Consider the following 23,236-nt stretch of genomic DNA (forward strand, 5'->3'; position numbering starts at 1 on the left):
AACAGCAGATTTTTAATGTAGATGCAACAGCCTTCTAGTGGGAGATGTCATCCAGGACTTTCATAGCCAGAGAGAAATTAATGCCTGGTTTCAAAGCTTCAAAGGACAGGCAGATTGTCTTGTGAAGGTCTAATGCAGCTAGTGACTTGAAGTTGAAACCAATGCTCATTTCCCATTTCAAAATCCTAAGGCCCTTAAGAATTATGTTAAATCTACTCTGCCTGTGCTCAAGAAACAACAGAGCCTGGATGACAGCACATCTGTTTACAGTATTATTTACTGAATATTTTAAGCCCACTGTTGAAAATGACGTTCAGAATAATAGATTTCTTTTAAAATATTGATACTTATTGACAATGCACCTGGTCATCTAAGAGCTCTGATGAGAATGTACAAGATTTATGTTGTCTTCATGCCTGCTAACACAGCATCCATTCTGCAGCCTATGAGTCAAGAAGCAATTTTGGTTTTCAAGTCTTATTATTTAAAAAATACATTTCGTGCGACTATAGCTGCCATACAGAGTGATTTCTCTAATGGATCTGGGCAAAATCAATTGAAAACCTTTGGGAAAAAATTCACCATTCTAGATGCCATTAAGAACATTTGTGCTTCATGGGAGGAGGTCAAAATATCAACATTAAGAGGAGTTTGGAAGAAGTTTATTCCAATTCTCATGGTTGAGTTTGAGGGGTTCAGGTCTTTAGTGAAGGAAGTGACTGCAGATGTGATGGAAACAGCAAGAGAACTAGAATGAGGAGCCTGAAGATGTGACTGAATTGCTGCAATCTCCTGATAAACCTTGAATGGATGAGTTGCTTTTTTGTTTGAGATGGAGTCTTGCTCTGTTATCCAGGCTGGAGTGCAGTGGCACAATCTCAGCTCACTGCAACCTCCGCCTGCTGGGTTCAAGCAATTCTCCTGTCTTAACCTCCCGAGTAGCTGGAACTGCAGGCATGCACCACCATGCCCGGCTAATTTTTTTGTATTTTTGGTAGAGACGGGGTTTCACCATGCTGTCCAGGCTGGTCTCGAACTCCTGACCTTGTGACCCACCTCCCTCAGCCTCCCAAAGTACTGGGATTACAGGCATGAGCCACGGCACCCTGCCTGAGTTGCTTCTTATGGGTTAGCAAAGAAAGTAATTTCTTGAAATGGAAACTACTCCTAGTGAAGATGCTGAGCATTGTTGACAACAAAGGATTTTGAATATTACATAAACTTTGGTGATAAAACAGCAGCAGGGTTTAAGATGATTGACTCAAATTTTTAAAGAAGTTCTACTGTGATTAAAATGCTATCACACAGCATTGCATGCTAGATAACTCTTTCTTGAAAGGAAGAGGCAAACCTCATTGTTGGCTTATTTTAAGAAATTGCCACAGCTGTCCCAACCTTCAGCAACCACCACCCGAATCAGTCAACAGCCATCAACATTAGGGCAAGACCCTCCACCAGCAAGAAGATTACAATTCACTGAAGACTCATATGATCATTTGTATTTTCTAGCAATAAAGAATTTTTAAATTAAGGTATGTACATTTAAAAAATATGCTTTTGCACACTTAATAGGCTACAGTATTGTATAAACATAACTTTTATACGTACTGGGAAACCAAAGAATTCTCAACTTACTTTATTGCAATATTTGCTTTATTGTGGTAGTCTGGAACGGAACTAGCAATATCTCCATGGTATACCTCTAATGAGCAGATTTAACCTAAGCTGAGAAAATATTTCCACTGAAGTTTGAAATTTAAGTACGTGTTAGTCAGGTAAAGTAGGGGGAAAAGTATTTCAAGCAGAGGTTAAGGTCCCTGTGTTAAGGCTGTGAGGCCCAAGGGAAAAGAGCTTTCCCTTTAAAAGGACTGAAAGAAAGCAAGTGTGGTTTAAGCATAGTTAGGGAGGAAACAGGCCTGAATGGGAGGGATTCCTGGAGTGGGATATAGAGGTAGGCAGGCAGACTACGGAACATTAGGGATTTATGGACTCAAAATTTATATTCTCTGACACCAAATTAGGAAAAAAAGAGGTCTCTATTTTTGGCCAAGTTGTGTTTTGTGTTTGTTTTTAAACAGCTTTATTGAGGTATAATTGTTTATTACAAGGTGTTTAAGTAGGCCGGGCCTGGTGGCTCACACCTGTAGTCCCAGCACTTTGGGAGGCCAAGGCAGGCGAACCACCTGAGGTCAGTAGTTTGAGACCAACCTGGCCAACATGGTGAAAACCCATCTCTACTAAAAATACAAAAATTAGCTGGGCATCGTGGCAGGCACCTGTAATCCCAGCGACTCAGGAGGCTGAGGCAGGAGAATTGCTTGAATCTGGAAGGGGGAGGTTGCAGTGAGCCAAGATCATGCCACTGCATTCCAGCCTGGGCGACAGAGCAAGACTCTATCTCAAAACAAAACAAAGTGAAACAAAAAAACAAGGTGTTTAAGCAAACGTGGCAGCACCACAGGATGGGGGCAACCTAAACCTCTAATTTACCTCCATTTTAAAAAGGCTGATATGCAAATTGATATCTTACATGAGGTGTAAATAAAGGCCTCCTTAGATGATCACGTTTTCATTGACCTGTAACATGTTTGTATTATATAATGCTAACTTAAGTCCTTTTCCACCCCCACCTTTTACCTTCCAATGTCTAAGAACCTCCTATATAGAAATCCTGTCTACTACAGAGTTTTGTGATGCTATTTGTACATTAGAAAGATTCTTGGAACTGCGAAGTGGAGAAAGGATTATAGGATGCAAGGGTTGATATGGATAGCCCAGTAGAAGGCTTTTGAAAAAGCAACAGTAGAGATCATGGCAGCTTGGACGCAGGACCTGGGCAGTGAAGATGACGAGCACAGCTCCAAGAAATATGTAGGAGACTGACTCTATATTTGGTGATGGTTGAACTTTGGGGCTAAGGGAGGGGTAGGAGTCATAGGCAACGCCAGGGTTTCTGGTTGGGACAAGTGGATAGGTGGCAGTGCTACTGATGAGGGGGATGTTAAAAGGAAGAGCAAATTTAGTGATAGCATGATTTAAATTTTGTTAGTTCACATGGTGGAAATGGTAAATTAGTAAAGGTCTGCAATCAGGAGATAGAAACAAATCTGGAGGTCACTGGCTGATAGCTGCTAACTGAAGCTACAGGAGAGGATGACATAGTCCAAGACTATTGTGACACGAGAAAATGTTTAGGACTGAACTTTGAAGAACACTAGTCTGTACAGATTAGGTAAAGGAAGAGAAGCCCACAAAAGCATTGATGAGGAACAGCATAAAGATAGAAAGCAAGTTAACTGTGTCCTAAATGCCTAGAGGTTTATTCTTTTTCTTTTTTGAGACAGAGTCTCACTCTGTCACCCAGGCTAGAGTGCAGTGGTGCAATCTCGGCTCACTGCAAGCTCCGCCTCCCAGGTTCACGCCATTCTCCTGCCTCAGCTTCCTGAGTAGCTGGGACTACAGGTGCCCCCGACCATGCCCGGCTAATTTTTTGAATTTTTAGTAGAGACGGGGTTTCACCGTGTTAGCAAGGATGGTCTCGATCTCCTGACCTCATGATCCACCTGCCTCGGCCTTCGGCCCCCCAAAGTGCTGGGATTACAGGTGTGAGCCACCATGCCCGGCCTGAGGTTTTCAATTTTAGTGTTACTTAACAATGTCACATGTTGCCATAGGATAAGCTAAGAATGAAGTCTCTCCAGAACTTGGTGACATAGAGGTCATTGGTGACTCTAGTGAGGGCCACTGTATATACTGGGGGCAGGAGCCATAGTGGGTTTTAAGCGCAAATAGGAGGCAAGGACATGGAAAACATGGGAAGACACTTGAGAAGTCCGACTGTGAAGCAGAGATAGGACTGTGGTTGGAGAGAAATATGAGAAGCAGATTTCTTCTGATGAGAATGGCGTGTTCAACAATCCATGGAAAGAGCGAATGGAGAAAGAGAGGAAAAATACAGACCAAGTAACAACAGACTCCATGAGAGAACGAGAGGAGATAGGATTCCAGCACATGTTGAATAACTGGCCTTTAATAAGAGGAGGGATTCTTCCTGTACAGGAAGAGGAGGGATGAAGTGAATGCAGATGCATTTGTGTACATGGGTATCACGTTTTTTTGTTTTTTCCCTGCGAAGTAATTAGTTACGGGGTGAAAGAGCCTTTAGAGTGAAAAGGGTTTGAAATAGTTACAGAAGGATTGAAGAGAAGCACATTAAGATTGTTGGCAGTACTGACAGCCTAACTCAATGTGCTGAACATGAATTTACAGTGATAAAAACCTACCAGAAACATGACCTCCACCTGCAAGGATGCAGTAGTGTTGGGTTCATCCAGGGCTAGTATTTTGCCAGGCTGACACAATACAGCAGCAGCATACGTGAGCTTAATTTATTTACATCTGCTGAAGTCTAGTCCGCCAAACATCACCAGGCTCAAGCCTGTCTTCTGACAAAATCATTTATTGATTTGCAAGCAAGGGAACCAGAAGCAGCAAAGATGGTGCATTCCACAAAAGGGCAGGGGGTGCCATCTTTGGTAAGGTTTGGGTTCCCAATGTAGGGTTCTGAGCAAGCTATAAGGGAAAGGAGACCAGTTCTGCGTTGGATGCTATTTTTGTAGCAAGATTAGATGTGAGAATTAACTAGGGTGCTGCAATGAGGTGAGGGCAAGTTTAGCAACTGGATATCCCCAGTAGTAGATGGGTTATAGCAAAGTAAGTCTAAGGGTGTCATAGCCAGCAAAGCAGTGGTCACATAAGGAGGGAGTCATGATGGTATTTTATAGCTGCTGCAGGACCCAACAATTTCATGTTAACTTTGCAGCTGCCTTTATCTGCCTGTCCCCCTGACAGTCAGTGGTGGAGCTTTTTTTTCAGTTTAAGCCACTTTTTGAGTCCTAGAGTTTACTTTCATACCAAACATCCTCCTCTCATTAAATGTGAATGATTTTTCCCCCTAAAGTACAACTTAATCCATATGCATCTGGCCTCCCTAAAGATTTAATAAAGTACCTAATTATAGAATTAAGCTTGCTTTCTGGCAAGACCCAGCCTAGAGTGAACCTCAAGTTTCTTAGACCATCCCCCAATCACCAAACCAAAGCCCAAATCCTATCACAGTTTCTTTGTAACACACTCTTAGTGATGCACCCCACAACTCCCACAAGGTGTATGTTCTTCACTGCAACAATAAGCTCAGGCTGGGCGAGGTGGCTCACACCTGTAATCCCAGCACTTTGGGAGGTCCAGATGGGCAAATCATCTGAGGTTGGCAGCTCGAGGCCAACCTGGCCAACCTAGAGAAATCCAGTCTCTACTAAAAATACAAAATTAGCTGGGCATGGTAGTGCATGCCTGTAATCCCAGCTACTTGAGAGGCTGAGGCAGGAGAATTGCTTGAACCTGGTAGGTGGAGGTTGAGGTGAGCTGAGATCACGCCACTGCACTCCAGCCTGGGCAACAAGAACAATACTCTGCCTCAAAAAACAAAAAAAAGCAAACAAAAACAAAACCCAATAAGCTCAACATGTTCAGGTACAGGTGTGTTCCTGGTAGTCTACGGCTGGAGAGCATTAACAACATAAAGACAGAGGGTCAGAGTTGATGACATGACTTCTAGGTTAAGACCAATATTTGCGTTTTGTTGCCAGACACAAGATTATATTTACTAGCAGCTCTGTGTCCTTGCTCATTGGAAAATGATCTTTCCTCAAGACTTACTGACATGTTTCTATTTAAGGCATGACAATTCTAAAGGCCAACAATTGTGGACAGGGGCAACTCTTCCTTTCATTATGTACTGTTGTAGTCAATTATGCAAAGTCTGGTCAACCAAAGACCACCAGGCTCAAGCCATCAGTTTTAAAATATGGCCACATGCTCCTTGATGGCCTCCTATCTGATATGGTTTTAGTGAGTCCCTTAGGACCAAGAGAATATAATGGAACTAATGCCGTATAACTTCCAAATGCAGCTGCTTTCTGGGTCTTTTGAAATGGCCCTTCAGAATCCAGGCAACATGCTGTTAGAAGTCCAAGCTACATGGACAAGTGTATACAATTCTGGTGAACCATTCCAATCTAGTCTTGGCTTTAAGTCATCTCAGTACCATGAATCCAGATGATTATAGCTCTCAGATGTTCAAATTACCCTCAGCCCTTAGTTTTCCTTGCCTAGGCCTCAGACATCATAGAATAGAGAAAAGCCATCCCCATTGTACTCTCTCCAAGTTCCTGAACCATATAAGTCCACGAGCATAATAAAATGATTGTTTTAAGACGCTAGGTTTCTGTGCTTTTTTAAAAATTAAGCATTAGTAATACCGGGAACAGATACTGATTTTGTTGGTAGCTACTGTGAGTAGAGCAAATACTGGATGGTTACTCACAGAGCAGCTGCTAGAAGTTTCAAGTATATGCAGTTAGCATTCCTTGTCCCTGGTCTAAGGTACCACCCCTTCTCTACATGTCCTCTCCCTCCAATATTATAGTCAGTGCTATCTTTAGAGAACTGCAGATTATGTTAATAGCTGCCATGTTACAGGAGCCATTTTGAAAAAAATATTTATTACTACAACTTCTGAAAACCACAATTACATACATATTTCCTTTACAGAAGGAATTTTAAAGTTTTAATGTCTTATATTTGCTAGTTTTTCAAGGTAGACTTGTTAATGAATTCTTATTCAGAGAATGAATAAAATATCTTCTGATTTGATTTCAAACCATTAAGTAAATTCTATGTCATATAAACAAGTTCAACAGCAAATTATTTAAAATACCAGATACTACTTCAAAAATTTAGAGGAAACAGAACTATTTAAGCTTTATTTTCAAAGTCTAATTTTAATTCAGACTGAACAAACAAGCAGAAAAGTGAGAAAGCTAACTGTATTAGCAGACACAGATGTACCAAATGTAAAACAGTGGGTTATTAACAGAACTATTTACATGCATATTTACAAGCAATCCTTTTGTACATAGTTTAATTTTTAGTTAGCTGGAAAAAGATCTGACATTAGGTAAAAATATTATTTATTAGGGCTGAGGTGGTACCACATTATAGTAAAAGTATTAGAAAAGTGACCCTCAAGGTGTATCAATTATAAAGCAGATGAAAACTTGAATGACAAATATCTAGTAAAATTCTCTAGTAAAAAAGTCGATGCAACCCATGCTACAAAATAAAAGTGAGAAAGCCATATAAATAAAGCAGAATAATGTTCTAGGCTTTAAAGTAATGAATTTGGTCAGCTGAGAAAACAAAACAAAACAAAAAAAAACAATTCTAGAATTGGAATAAATCTTCAGTGAAGTCTTGGTTGTTTAGTTGGGAGTTCACCAAGTTAGGGTTTTTTCCCCCCGCCGCCCCATGACATTTAAAAAGCCCCTGGTATCAAATAGCATCTGCATATGTAAGTCAGTTGTTGATACATTCCAAGACTTTAGTGCTAAAGATTTTCAAGATTATGATTCATATTGGAAATTCAATTCATTGGGACACTAAACGTAAAAACTAAAATGAAAGCCATAATACTCCTACCTAAAAAAGGATGCTACATTTTTGCAGTAATATGTATTTCCAGACGAAGACTTTTTCTCCTCAAGAAAAGTAGAATTTAAAGGATAAGCATCTAACCAACTAGCAAAATTTTCAACATTTCATTTATTTCAAAATCGATTTTATTGCAGCCAAAACAGTAGAATTAACTGTACATAATAAACTATTTTATATATATACACATTTTAAGTTATAGGGAATAAAGTTTATTTTGGCAGATAGTGTTAAACAAAATTAAAGTTGCATACATTAGTAACATAACTCAGCATCCTTAATTTGGTATAGGTGTTACACATTTTCTTGCTCTCCTGTGTTCTGCTAAATCACCATACCTAAACTGCTTTATAAAACTGATATGCTGAAATTTAACTTTACTGTTTTCGCTTACGCTCTGATTCCAAACAAAACTTTTCATAAGCTTCTTCTATCTCTGGGTCCATCTCATCATCAATATCATCCAAGTATCTGTAAAAGCAAAGATGATTCATAAGAGTGTAAGGTTTTTCAATTCAGAAAATAAGATGCTAAATCATGAAAAAAAAATGTAATACAATTTTCCTAGACTGAGTTATATAGAACACAAGCCTAACTTTAGAATTACATTAATGGCAGTCTTTGGACAACCAAATGCTTAATTTGATAGGTAAAAATTTACAGATTCTGAGTCCCTTGTATCTGAAATTACAGTAAAGCATATATATACTTTTAGACATAAGTTAAATTCTGTAACTTGAAAGTTAATCAAAGGCTTGACATATAAACTTGGGGCTCAAGATTGATATTAATAAATTTACCTTACCAATAAACAATTAGAATATAACTATTAATAGAACATAATTTCAAATATGCCATTCACCTCTAGTGATGCACTAATATTTTATGTCTACTTAATAACAGAAAGTGCTATTCCTGCTATGATTTCTGCTGGGTTATTCCCATGATGACAATTTAGTCACATTCCCGTTTATTTGGAATCAGATTTTCATAGGAAGCTACTTTTGAGATCATCTATTCCAGATTTTTTTTCAACTATTAGGTAGTTTAAAATGGTGGAAAGCAAGGTTTCCCATAGTTAATTACGGGGGGAAAGATTTAAAGTGTACAATTAAGGATTTAATCTACACATTCTTACTGAATGTCCATAGCCATCTTAAAAAGATACGCATTATGATCATCTTCATTTTGGAGATGGAAAATAGAGAGACTCTGGAAGGTTAAACGAACAATGTAAAATTTTAAGTGTGTGGCGGGCCCAGAATTTGACTCCAGGTCTTGCCCCCTTTTCTATGCTTTTCCTCCACAACATGATTCTATCTACACTTTCCCCACCCCTCCAATAATCCAATCCCTTCCACCTACAAGCATGAAAAAACAATCTTGCCAATCCTACCAACTGCTGATGAGTTCTTTTCTGTTTCTTCCCCATTTCTAATACAGGGCAATGTGTTTAAATAACCATGAGCTCATTAGGGCAAGAGAATATGATGCTTACCAAACAAACTTAAGAGGATAACCTGAAGTTCAATGCCAAGAACAACTTTATCTTCCAGCGGTATACCCAGGTAGACGGAACTTTCCTAGTTATGCCTGGGTCCTTAAATCCCTGTATTTTTTTGTTTTCTATTAAACTAGGATTTAGAAGTATGGCAACAATTGTATTTCTAGATCTCAAACTGACCCATAATTAAAATATCACTAGAATAAAAGTGGTTCACTTTTTAAAAAAATCTACAACACAGGAGATGAGATATTAAAAAAAAAAAATAAGTTCAAGATATAATTTATTCCCTCCCATCTCCTACTTAGGAAGAAAAGAAACTAAGTAGCTTGTCCAAATATACACAAGTTGTTAACGGAGTTGGGACTAAACCTCACAAGTTCCTGGTCCTTCTATAAGAAAATGTAGTGCAATCTGATGGTAATTGAGTAATATGTTAAAGGGATCTTTAATTAGAGTGGCAGGTGAAGAAACAGATATAAAAACAGTCCTATAATTAACATCTTATCAGTTCAAACATTTTTACATAGTAATCTGTTTTCTGCACTCTTATCCTTTAATAGCTAAGATTTGAGCCATCTACTGTGTGCCAGAAGGCTAAGTATTTATGTATTCTCATGTAGTTTTCCAAAAAAAAAAAAAAAAAAAAAAAAGACTCAAGGACAGGTACTACTATTCTTATTTTATAGACGGAGAAGCAGACACAGAAGTTGCCCACGATCTTACAGTACGTTTTAGAACTTCTTGAAGTCTGGATACAATAGAATCTATTTTTAAAAAATAATTATGCTTAGGCATACTATATTTTAATGGTTATTTTCCTCAACTATACATTTTTCAGAACTAGTCTGTGAGTTAATACAATTTTCTGAAAATTTTTAACACATAACCACTACCACATAGCACTATCAAATCAAAATATCAAAATGCCTTTTTTTTTTTTTTTGAGACAGAGTCTAGCTCTGTCTCCCAAGCTGGAGTGTGCAGTGGCAAGATCTCAGCTCACTGCAACCTCTGCCTCCCAAGTTCGAGCAATTCTCGTGCCTCAGCCTCCCGAGTAGCTGTGATTCTGACTAATTTTTGTATTTTTAGTAGAGACAGGGTTTCACCATGTTGGCCAGGCTGGTCTTGAACTGGCCTCAAGTGATCTGCCCTCCTCAGCCTCCCAAAGTGTTGCGATTACAGGCGTGAGCGACTGCGCCTGGCCCCAGACACCATTCTTTCATGAGCTACTTTGTCTAATCTCCACCTACAAATCAGACATGGAAATTTCACAAAGTTAGTAAGTAAAGAAAACTTACGGATCACCAGCCCCGGATAAATCTGTTCCATTTTCTTCATAATCTGGAAAAAAGTCCTCTCTTTCAAGTAATTCTTGATATTTCTCTTGGTAATCTGTAAGACAACATAGGAGAAAAACTAAATGCTGAAAAAATATCACATGAAATGACCAATCACCCCTAAATGTTTTTAAATATTATGACTTTTGCCCCCTTGCATGCTCAGAAATCTTAAAGTAATTACATAAAGTACTATAAATATAAGTTGGAAATCAAAGCCATTGTAGGTGATGTACATTCATGGCCAATGTGTACTGTTGACATTCTCTACTGCTGCTTTCCATCAGACAGAATAATGGTTATATAACTGTTGGGGAAGAACAGTTCTTCCATACTCCTGTTTTTCCTTTCATTGGAAAGATATTAATCAAATATTACTGGTTTCCAGCTCCCCCTGAACTCCTCCACAAGGAAGTAAAGAAAGCTATCTGGTAAAGTAAGCAGGTAACAGCAAATGGTCTCTGTTGCTCAGATGAGGTTAACCTACCAAAAGTTTTGACAATGGGTGATTTTCCTTCCCTTTCTTCCCAGAGAGATGGGGAAGGCAGCTACCTGGTAAATGTTTCAGCTCTGCCAACTTTCCCTTCATTGGATCCTCCAAAGTAATACTGGTGATATCACAGCTATCTGCCAATTGTCTTAGGAAGAGTTACTGGGTACCTTTTAAGGAAAGTATTTCTTTATGAAGTCCTAACCTCTGAATAAAAAAAAAATGAATCCGTATATATTAAGACTAGTTATCTTATAATTAGTTTCTTATGAACAGAAGCCAATGGAAATTTTGCAATTATATTAGACTGTGTAAAAGCCATGTTTTTCCAAGACTGTGTCAGTCTGTATAAAACTCTAACTCCAGCTTCAAGGGCTAGGGACATGCTGATACATGTCAATTTTGACAATTTAGAGACAGTTTTAACAATAAAACCTTCCTGCTACAAATGCTTCAGGTACTAGCTAAGACATTCTTTTAAATGTATAGATGAGTTCACAGAAAAGAAAAACCAAGTCATCAGGTCACAAATGAAGAAGGAACTGAAAGCCATACATAAACTGCAGCTGCCGCAGCTGGGAGGCTCACAGGTGATGTTGGTCTCAGTAACTAAGGGGCTTGGATTTTAAAACCCACAGAAAGTCAGAAAGCAAGGTCTTGGGCCCCATGTGAAACAGGAAGATGAAATCCATGCTCCATGCCCACCTCACCTGCACAAACTTGGGGCCCTCAAAAGGCTAGTATCTTAAACAAAAGGAGAATCAGGAAAAAACCCCAAAAATATCTCAGTGGCGTTTTATCTAAGCGAGACAGCAGGAAAGCTTGATCGTCTCTGCCTGGGTTTGGAGTAGGGACAGAGCACTTTGTAGAAACTGGTTCCCCAGAGAATTTTTAACAATGGGCCTGCACCTCAAATTCCTACTACCTACATAAAGAACCCCTATGACAAGAAAATAAAAAATTTGTCCAAGTCAGTGATACGTACTCTGTGGCTCCTGGCAGAAGCAAATGTAAAACCATTTTGGATAGAGGTTCCTATAATCCAAGTCATAGTGTTTTTCATGAGAAAAAAAAAAGACAAAGCACTGAAGCATTCAATCAGGGTCATATTAATATGAAACTTCAAATGGTTTAAGAAAAAAAAAATGTGTGGACAAGGTCAGGAATTCAAGACCGGCCTGACCAACATGGTGAAACCCTGTCTCTACTAAAGAAAAAAAAAAACAAAATTAGCCGGGTGTGGTGGTGCACACCTGGAATCCCAGCTACTCGGGAGGCTGAGGCAGGAGAATTGCTTGAACCCAGGAGGTGGAGGTTGCAGTGAGCTGAGGTCGTGTCACTGCACCCCAGCCTGGGTAACAGAGTGAGACTCCGTCTCTAAAAAACAAAAGAAAAAAAGAAAAAAAAAGTGTGTGGAAAGAGCACAAATGATAAAGCAAATAACCGTTAACAAAAAGTACACCTGGGTAAAAGGTACTCCTTGTACAATTTTACTTTTGTAACTTTTCTGTAAGTTTGAAATCATTTCCAACTAAAAGTTTAAGAAAGACAGTTAAGGCAAAAATTTTATGTGTGATGATCAGAAATAACAAGGGTTATAATTAAGATGACAAAACAAAAATATAAAACAGAAGTAAGCATGTTTAGAATGAGAAAAATTAACTTGAAACTGAGAAAAGGTCAAGATTATTAGAACAAAATGCAGAAACAAAATTCAGCTTGATTTTTATGTAAAACTAAGATTTCATTTACTTTCACGAAGTACAGGGGATTTAAAAACCCTTAAGAAAAAGAAACAGATTTATTGGCTGTCTATATTACTTCTTTTCCTTGAAAAGAAACTGAAAAACCAAACTGAATTTCTGTAAATCAAACAGTACTAGAAACAAACAGGTTAGACAAAAACAATCAAAATAAATCAAGGTAATTTTTAAGAATAAGAGGAAAGATTTGTCTTACTAGACATAGCAAGATTCACAGTAAGGTAAAAATAATTAAGTGTAGTATTGGCATAGAAAGAGATTAACAGAAAAAAAGATTCACACAAACACAGGAATAAGACACACAATTTTATAGAAGAGTTACATGGTATACAACAAAGGGGGCTTATTATAACTAGGAAAGGAAGGATGGCTTAATACCTATTGTTGAGACAACAGGCAATGGAAAAGATACTTAATTCCTATGATATCCTCCTATATAAAAATTGCACTGGTAGATTAAAGACCTAAATATAAAAAGCAACAATGATTTTTAGAAGCAAATAGAAGTGGTAAGGAAACTTTCTTTTTTTTTTTTTTGAGACGGAGTCTCGCTATGTCGCCCAGGCTGGAGTGCAGTGGCCGGATCTCAGTTCACTGCAAGCTCCGCCTCCTGGGTTTATGCCATTCTCCTGCCTCAGCCTCCCGAGTAGCTGGGACTACAGGCGCCCGCCACCTCGCCCGGCTAGTTTTTTGTATTTTTTAGTAGAGACGGGGTTTCACCGGGTGAGCCAGGATGGTCTCGATCTGCTGACCTTGTGATCCGCCCGTCTTGGCCTCCCAAAGTGCTGGGATTACAGGCTTGAGCCATCGCACCCGGCCAAACCACAGAAAGTAGAAACAAGACTGAAATTTTGTTTACATTAAAACTCAAAGGTTCTACATGACAAGACATTACAAACAAAATGCAAAGACAGCCAAATACTAAGAGAAAGAAGGTAACCGAAACCCTCAGCTAAGAATCACTTTTTTCTAGACTACACAAGTAATTACAAAGCAGTAAGACAAATGATCCAACAGAAATATGAGCAAAGAGTATAAGCAGGCAATTCTCAAAGAAAGAAATCAAAAAGGTCAACAGGAACAAGAAAACTTCAATATAACTTGTCAGGAAAATAAAGTGTCAGCAAGATAGAATTTCATACAATCTGATGGATAAAAATTAAGTTTAATAAAAAGTATTGCCAAAGATGAGGAGCAGGAACCCTCATGTGCTGCTGATGGGAATGTTAAGTGGCATAATCATGCTGGAAAACAATTTAGTAACATTTAGTGAAGTTTAAGATGCCCATAACGTATAACTTAATTCTACTCCCTTGCCCTAAAGAAACTTCTTTGTGCTAGAGACACAGGACAGTCAATGCTTGGAATCCGGAGGAAACAAATGAAAAAATTCCAACCATAAGCTGGTTGCAGTTTGTACCAAATGGGAAAAATTTCTCTTCCTCACTCTACAGTCCCATCTATTACAATTAAGGCAATCTTTCTATAAATGATCCTCTTCTGGAAGAGGAAATGTGCAGAGATTTCGATTTTAATTAATTCTCACACACCAAGTATTAATGAAATGTGTAATTCTTCGTGTCGACAAGTATTAACCCATATTAACATATGTTGCTGACTATGTGGTGAACTAGAACCGTCTTTCCCCTCCATCTAATCACCTGAAAATTTAAGATTATAAAAAAATGTTAAAGGAAATATAAAATTAAAATAGCTGCATTTAATTGAGAATCCTTCCCATCCTCTGTTGTTAGGTGACAAGACATTATATGTGGAATCAGACTTTCATTTGAAATGGTTCAAGTGGTCACTATGAAGAGCATTCTATATTAGACAAACCATTACACCGGTATTTTAGAATGATGTGAAGACATCAAAAAGTTATAATTTTGTGCTGGTGAGGATGTGGTTTTCTGTAAATTTACTACTTTACCACACAACTGGGAGGAGGGAATGACTGTGAGACAACATACCTGGATCAGCTGCAGTGAAAGGAACACCATCAGATGTATAAAATGTTGGTTCGTTCTAGGATGAATCAAAGTGATAAAAATATGTAATCATTTCAGAATAGATTTTTATAAGTAAAATAATGAAGCATGGCTGATGTCACTCATCTGCACCTGATAATGCAAGAACAAGCAAAAGAACCTAACTTCCTAGTAGCCATTTTCATTTCACTGAGAAAGTCTATGGTTTTCAGATTTCCATTCTATTATCTCAATTTCTTGTGGTTCTAACGGTGCTGTCTATTGTCTTTCAGTGAACTGTTCTGTTGTCTGGGCTGCAGTGCAATGGCATGATTTCAGCTCACCACCACCTCTGCCTCCTGGCTTCAAGCAATTCTCCTGCCTCAGTCTCCCGAGTAGCTGGGATTACAGGCGTGTGCACCACCACACCCAGCTAATTTTGTATTTTTAGTAGAGACAGGGTTTCCCCATGTTGGTCAGGCTGGTCTCGAACTCCTGACCTCAGGTGATCTGCCTGCCTCGGCCTCCCAAAGTGCTGGGATTAAAGGTGTGAGCCACCACGCCTGGCCAACCATTTTTATTTTATTTTTCTTTACTACAACATGCAAAGTAAAAGTCTGAGATGCAGGTCCTTGGTTATGAATTCTCTGGAAAAGCTGCTTCCTGGCATCCCTGTGCTCAAGTCCAAGCCTTGTCAATCTCTCTTGCCACTGGATATATCTTTCTCTAGTCCACCCTTTCACTGGAGAATTCTAGGTCTCTTCTCTTTTTTACCCAGTCTGATGGTTGCCATGTCACTCAAAGCCAGTGAAGACAGTTATTAGGCACTGAATTCTGAGAACAGCTTTATGTAGATCTTCAAATTTCCAAAACTGAATTCAAGCAATAAGCAAAACTTAAAATACAAACAGTGGCATACCATAAAGTAGTTAGGATCATTTTCTGGTGTTGCTTCTCTATATGTTGAAGTTGCATGGACTCTACCCCAGTTACTTGACCGGAGTTCTACAAGCTTCAAGAGCATCTGTTTCACATCTCTGTGGAAAGAAGTTGAAAATGAGTTAGTGTATCCACCATAAGGGCTGTCAGACCCTAAAGTATCTCAAATTCCTAAAACTTTATTTTCTTAATTTAACATGTACATCTGAGGCCTTGACTTTCTAGACATTTCCTATATGACATAAATTCATTTAAAAAAACAGCCTTGAATTATGTTCCATGTAACTATAACTATATGGACCTTAAAGGCAGTGGCTATCCTTCAAACAACATTTTTATGTCTCCTACTCTATTTACAGTAGTACTTTTATTTGTTGGACAGTTAATATCTGGATTTTGTTTTTCATTTAATTCATATTTTAACATAAGAAAATTAGCTTTTTCAATTTCTAAGCAAAAATGTCTGACACATGTCTATCACAAAAATGTCTAGTGAGCAGAAGCTATAGGTAAAATATTATTCCTTTAAAGAAAGTATTTTTCCATATCCATTAGCCATCAACTACCCTGCTGAAGTACAGCAAATTAAAAAACAATCTCCAAAGAAAAAGCAAGACATTGAGATGTACTGGCTATTTACATTACTTCTTTTCCTACCTACTGCAGTTTGCATCTAGGACAACATTTTCAATTCTCTGAATAATTTCTTCCATATCCATCTTTCCTTTTTCCTTCCAAGCATCTTCCAAAACTGATCCTGTCAACTAAAAAAGCAGGTGTCAGTAAAATAAGAAATTCCATAGCGTATTACAGAAATTCTAAAAAGATATCAGTAACAGTTCAAGCATTCCCTAAACAAGATGAATTTAGCGAGTTTAATATTCCTAATTCTTCTCTATCATCTAATATTCAGTGATCTCTATGCCCTCTGTATTTCTCTTCACTGAGAGAAACTAAAAAAATAAACGATAGCAGAACTTTAATCATGGGTTTTATGTCAATGACTTTTATATTCCCTGTATGACTAAGAAAAGCTATTAGATTTTAATGAACATATCACTTTTTTGAAATATACAACATGCAACATAGAAGCTTTGAATTAAAAAAAAAACACACAAACACGCATTTCATCAGGAAATAAATGAGTTAAGAATTTAAACAGGTAATCTATAGAAAGTAATAAGCAAATGGCTAATAAACATGAAGAAATGCTTAGAATCATCTATGACAAAACAAAAACCAAGATTGACTATATCCATCACTATAAGCATGTAGAAAGAGATGTACTCATTCTGCTGATGGGGCTATACTCTGGTTCAGCATTTGGAAGGCAAATTAGCCAATACTTGTCGTAAAGTACATATGCTCATCGACTCACCAACTCTGTGTTTAAGAATTTAACCTACAAAAGCATCTGCACATATAAAGACAAGAGGAAATATTACAAGCAATGTTGTAGTGGCTAAACTGAAGATAATCCAAATATTCATCAATAAACATTGATAAATGTTATGGAATGAATAAACAATGCATATGCATACGACAGAATACTAGGAAGTTATTCAATAAAAGATACCTCTTTTATTGTGTGTGCCATGGAAAAATTTAAGATGTTTCATTAGGTGGCAAAAACAAAAAAAGGCCAAAACAGAGTAAGATCTTATTTAATAAGAGCACATATACAGAGATAAGAAGGGAAGAAGACAGAATTTGCAAATGGAAATGGTGTAAAGGACTTCCATTTTTCACTTCTGAACTTGCTTCATATATTACATAGTAAGTATATATTGCTTTTCCAAAATAATTGGAAAAAAGTAAAATGTCAATATTTACCTTAAAGTAATAACTTAATCTTAAATTCATTTGAATACTATACAGACTTCCCTTCCTCTAAATCATAATAGGTAAATTAGTTAAATAATTAAAAAAAAAAAACCTACCTTCAATAATTTTACTGCACAAATTAAATTGTCATCCATAGGATTAGAAAAGAGGGCATTCAGCAATTCTCGAAGACCAACCTGAAGAATATCTGCTCTTGTAACCTGTCCATTTGTTCCCTTGATCTTTTGGGACCAAAAAAAAAAAAAAAAGAGAAAAAAACAAAAGGAATGATGCCAAAATATAATACAGATACATAAATGAACAAGGCATTGGCAAAATAAGTGTTTTAGCTAAATGACAAAAGTCATCGGAATACACTCTGATATCTTCACAGACTTAGAATTACTTTATATGTAACTAAGACCTCTAATAAAACTGGTAAGCTATGGGTAAAATTTAATATCCATTTATCACAGAGTCAGCATAATTTAAGGCCACTTTGATGTTACTGCTTCATAAAGCTTTCTCTAGTTTGTTCAGCTACCACTTTTTTTGAACACACAGCATTTTATTCTGCTTTTAAAATATTTTAAAATATTCTATTTTGCATCAGAGTGGTATATGTATCTTGTATCACTGGGTAGAAGAATTTTAGGTGCAGGAACTAAACCTTATCTTTACATCCCCCATAGACCTAGCATCATTATCTCCATATAGAAAATGCTCAACAGTATTCTTATTTTAGACTGCTGTTCATATTTTGGCTTAAACAAAAATTAGACTGAAAAAGAACATGGCATAAGATTTTCAAAAAACTAAGTCCACCTGTGATAAAAAGGCATAGTAAGGCTCTGGACTGGACATAGACCTTTTAGATACAATGACTGAGATGCACATTTGATAGATTCACATTGTCTTATGATGTTTCTGATATTATGGCATTTATGATCTTAGGTTCTCAAATCAGAGTATAAGAAGGTATAAGCTTATATCTGAGATTCACTAATTTAAAAAATCAAGCAGAGGCTGGGCGTGGTGGCTCATGCCTGTAATCCCAGCACTCCAGGAGGCTGAGGTGGGCAGCACCTGAGGTCAGGAGTTTGAGACCAGCCTGGCCAACATGGTGAAATCCCAACTCTATTAAAAATATAAACATCAGCCAGGCGTGGTGTTACATGCCTGTAATCCCAGCTGCTCAGAAGGCTGAAGCAGGAGAACCACTTGAACCTGGGAGGTGGAGGTTGTAGTGAGCCGAGATCACGTCACTGCACTCCAGCCTGCGCAACAGAGCGAGACTCTGTCCCCGCCAAAAAAAAAAAAAAAAAATTCAAGCAAATCCATTACACAGTAATAATGCTGTGCTGAATGCAGCACTTCTATTGCCTACTAACAAGCATATACTTAAGTATACCACCCAAATTTATAAATACGTTTAGCTGTAGACTTTGTACAAATGCATTTTTATGTGGAAGATTAATATATAAAATAGGACAAAAAATAACTATTCTTAGGGGTTGGGGGATTGGGGAGATGTTGGTCAAAGGACACAAAATTTCAGTTAGGGGGAGTAAGTTCAAGAGATCTCTTGTACATCATGATGACTATAGTTAACAATATATTGTATACATGAAAACTGCTAAAAATTTTAAGTGTTCTTAACAACAAAAAAAGTAAAATAATGCATATGTTAAATAGCTTGATTTAGCCATTCTACGATGTATACATATATCAAAGTGTTGTGTACCATAATTTGTCAATTAAAAAAATAAATATTTTTTTAAAAACTATTTGGGTGAATTAGAGTGAAAAGCCTAGTCTCTCTTTTCACTCAGAGTTCTGCAGAGTAAATTGCTTTGAACCACCATCTGAAAGTCAACATACTAAACGTATTAACATATAAGATGCAAGAATTCAAAAAGATATTACTGTTGATATCTCAAGAACTTAAATTTGCATGTAAACCACAGCTTCCTAAAGCATGCAGACTTTTACCTCAGTAATTATTTCCCAACATCCTGCCCATGAGCAAATGTTATGGACAGACGGTCCAGTAAACGTAGGTGCTGAAACATGTTTTCTTTCCTCCTTCATTTCACTCTTCAGGTTGTAAAAATACAATATGAACACAAATTCCTCATTGAGATTAACTTATGTTCTCAGGCCTTGTTAGTACTTAACAAAAGAAAAACTTCTCACCTCCAGGTTAAGATAAAGTTCTCCCAGAAAGAGTACAAATGCATGAAATCGTTTTCGAGTAACTTCATCCCCTTTTGCAGCTTGATCTTTAACTTCATATTCAGTGCGACATCTAATTAAAGACATATCTTTTATAATCTCACATTGCTTTGCTTTTTAAATAGTCAAACAAGATAACCATTTGTCAGTTTGGTTGTCCACAGCAAGAGGCAAGGACAATGTCCCAATGCTCTTTCTACAATAAAGAAACTGCTTATTGAAGAGGCTAGATTATACACCATGTTTTTGTACTAAGACTCCCAGTTTGAAAAAACTGACAGTTTTATTTTCAACTATTTTTATCAAATTTGTAATATGTTTAAGCAACACACGTATAATCAGATTCACAGCATACTGGCAGCACCAAAGAAGGGAGAGGGAGCCTCACCTTATTTGTCTTACAGGTTTTTTACTAAGAAAGCACTGATTTTACATGTCTCTGTAAATTTTTTTTATACTACAACTTTGAAAAGGATCTTTAAATACAGACAAACACACACACACGCACACAGCCTCCAATTGAAAATAAAATGAATTAAGTCCGTTATTCTTGTAATTTCCATTATACGTATCAGAGAAGTATTCATGTGAGGAAAAAATTCCCCCATTAAAACCACAATTAGAAAGCACCGGACTTGTTCTCTATTTCCAACGAGACTGACAGCTTCAAATAACTGATTTTTCCTTGCTCTGTTTGCCCCTGACTTGACCCATTTGCTTCACACAGATGACAAAAAGAAGAAATCCTCTTCTTGGAGCTTATTGTCAGTCATAGTTCCTACAAGGTAACTAAACTAGGCACAATAACCCTGTCACTGCCTTCATAAGTGAATTACGGTGTCAGATATTGTTACTAAAATAGATTTTAAAACTGGACTGTAAAAGTTTATCATTTTGTTATTAAGTATTTTTAATCTTTATTGATAAGGTGAGAAAACTCTGGGAAAGTAACTTGTTTTATAAAACTGGTTTTGACAGTTTTCCTTTTAAAGACAAAGGGAAAAGCTATGGGTACTGAATGGTTTCCATGCAGCCAGTTTAGGCTGACTTTGTAAAAAATTTTTAATAAAGAAAAAATAAACTACCTCTTGTTCAGTAATTGACTCTGGGTCAGTTTGTCAACCACGAAACCCCAGCAGAGCTTACTGTGCTTATGTGGCCAATTCCAATGTTTACAAGGTATATTAACTGAGCAACATCTTCTGTTTGAGTCAAACGTGGTAAGATATTTGTTATCTTGTACATATTAAATTCCTCATCAGAAAAAAGTTGGGATATTTATAGATAGTACATTCTGGTTAATAATGGAAGAGATCTGTTAATTAATGCCAAATCAGTTATGTAAAAACACCTGTTGGCTGCTTTTCTTTCTGTTACAACTTTGTTGGCAAGAGTTGATGAAATAACTTTTTTCATAAAATGCTATGACAGATTGTACATTAGGAAACAATTATGTACATGCAAACATAAATACCTACATAATTGACGAGGTGAAAAGTCAAACGTTTTAAGCTAAAGATTTTCAATTATAAAAGAAATGTACATTTATTTTGGAAATGTTAAAACAGAAAAAGTAAAAAGAACAAAGTCACCTATAATACCACTAAAAACAAGAGATAACTGCTGTGAAAGGTAACTTCCATTCCATCTTTTTCAAAGTATGTATATATTTTTTAAAGAGGTAGCAGAATTATGCTCTGCTTTCTTTACATTATTATCTTTGACAGGATTACAGTACTATAGAAGCACATATGGTGGGTAACAGTCAACGAGAATAGAAGAGTGGGTCTCAATCATAGCTATACAGTAGAATCACTTGGGAAGCTTTAAAAAATCATGCCCTAGCTCCACGTCATCTAATTACACCAGAATTTCAAATGGTTCAGACAGGATCTCGGCTTTAAGTATTCAGGTAACTCTAAGGCACAGCGGCGGGTGAGAAGCACTGAAAAACATGAGTGAGCATTCCTGGCGTCCCACCACCTACAAGTACCCACTTTGAATCTTTACAGAAGCTACAATTTGTGTTTCTTTAAGTATGGTTAGATATCTTTTTATAACTTTGTCATCTGTATTTTTCGAAACTGTTTTGGGCCATTCCAAGTATTTTTATTATTATTATTTTTGAGACGGAGTCTGGCTCTGTCACCCAGGCTGGAGTGCAGTGGCGTGATCTCGGCTCACTGCAACCTCCGACTCCCAGGTTCACGTCTTTCTCCTCCTCAGTCTCCTGTGTAGCTGGGCCACAGGTGCCCACCACCACGCCCAGCTAATATATATAGTACTTTTAGTTTTTTTTTTTTTTTGTATTTTTAGTAGAGACGGGGTTTCACCATATTAGCCAGGATGGCCTGAATCTCCTGATCTCGTGATCCACCCGCCTCGGCCTCCCAAAGTGCTGGGATTACAGGTGTGAGCCACTGCGCCCGGCCTATCATTTCACTTTTAAGTCTCTGACATATTTGGGATTTTAGCACAGAGAGTGACACAGGAACTCATCTTTTTTTCCCCAAATGACTATCCAGTTATGCTACCAGCACAATTTATCTTTTTATCAACAGCTTGAATTTTCAAAGGTCTCTGGGGTCTACTTCTAGAATCTTTATTCTGTTCCACTGCAGTTTAACCACACAATGGAATGCTTTGCAACCATTAAAAGTAACTTAAAAAAACTAATGGACAAACTATAATAAACTTGAAGATAACCTTGTTATTGAAGACATCAAATTATAAGAAAACTAGTTTTCCCTAAATTAGCTTATAAATTGAGTATTATCTCCAAAATATCTAACATATACTAACAAGACTTGTGTAATTTCAAATACTGATTCTAAAGTTCATTGGACGAAACAAGCATAGCAAAGAATATTCGACAGGCTGGGCATGGTGGCTGATGCCTGTAATCCCAGCACTTTGAGAGGCTGAGGTGGATGAATACTTGAGGTCAGGAGTTCGAGACCAGCCTGGCCAACACGGTGAACCCCATCTCTACTAAAAATACAAAAATTAGCCGGGCATGGTGGTACGCACTTATCATCCTAGCTACTCGGGAGGCTGAGGCACGAGAATCGCTTGAGTCTTGGAGGTAGAGGTTGCAGTGAGCCAAGATTGAGCCACTGCACTCCAGCCTGGGTGACAGAGCATGACTTGGTCTCGGGGGGGGGAAATTTCAGAAAACGAACAAAACAATAATTACCCTAAGATGTTTTAAAAAATTGTAGCTTTTGGCAGCGGGGGTGGCTCACATCTGTAATCCCAGTACTTGGGGAAGACAAGGCGGGTGGATCACCTGAGGTCAGGAGTTTGAGCCCAGCCTGACCAACATGGTGAAACCCCATCTCTACTAAAAATACAAAAATTAGCTGGGCATGGTGGCAGGTGCCTGCAGCCCCAGCTACTGGGTAGGTTGAGGCAGAATAATCACTTGAACCTGGGAGGCAGAGGTTGCAGTGAGCTGAGATCGTGCCACTGCACTCCAGGCTGGGAGACAAAGTGAGACTCTGTCAAAAAAAAAAAAAAAAAAAAAGAAAAGTTTTTTAATAGCGATTGTATGGTAATAAAAAGGAACAGAATAAGTGATAAATGGAATGAAAATCCAGAATCAAAACCCAAATAATGCA

The 23,236-nt window shown here is 37.6% G+C and overlaps 1 protein-coding gene across 2 annotated transcripts in view; it reads right to left on the reverse strand.

The window, feature by feature from the left end:
* Window positions 1-6,822: 6,822 nt before the first annotated feature.
* The window catches only part of PAIP1 (poly(A) binding protein interacting protein 1), a 31,539-nt gene continuing 15,125 nt past the window's right edge, over window positions 6,823-23,236 (reverse strand). The window contains exons 5-11 of one of the 2 annotated variants that reach the window (XM_011976454.1): window positions 19,578-19,689; window positions 17,498-17,623; window positions 16,215-16,321; window positions 15,538-15,655; window positions 14,622-14,676; window positions 10,357-10,450; window positions 6,823-8,022 (exon numbers count right to left, since the gene is read on the reverse strand). In XM_011976454.1, the coding sequence (XP_011831844.1) occupies window positions 7,929-8,022; window positions 10,357-10,450; window positions 14,622-14,676; window positions 15,538-15,655; window positions 16,215-16,321; window positions 17,498-17,623; window positions 19,578-19,689 (706 nt within the window). In that variant the 3' untranslated portion in view covers window positions 6,823-7,928. The remainder of the gene's footprint in view (window positions 8,023-10,356; window positions 10,451-14,621; window positions 14,677-15,537; window positions 15,656-16,214; window positions 16,322-17,497; window positions 17,624-19,577; window positions 19,690-23,236) is intronic. The other variant, XM_011976455.1, reaches the window with a different exon arrangement.

This window comes from Mandrillus leucophaeus, unplaced genomic scaffold (genome assembly GCF_000951045.1).
Source record: "Mandrillus leucophaeus isolate KB7577 unplaced genomic scaffold, Mleu.le_1.0 Scaffold1660, whole genome shotgun sequence".
NCBI classification, from domain to species: Eukaryota; Metazoa; Chordata; class Mammalia; order Primates; family Cercopithecidae; genus Mandrillus; species Mandrillus leucophaeus.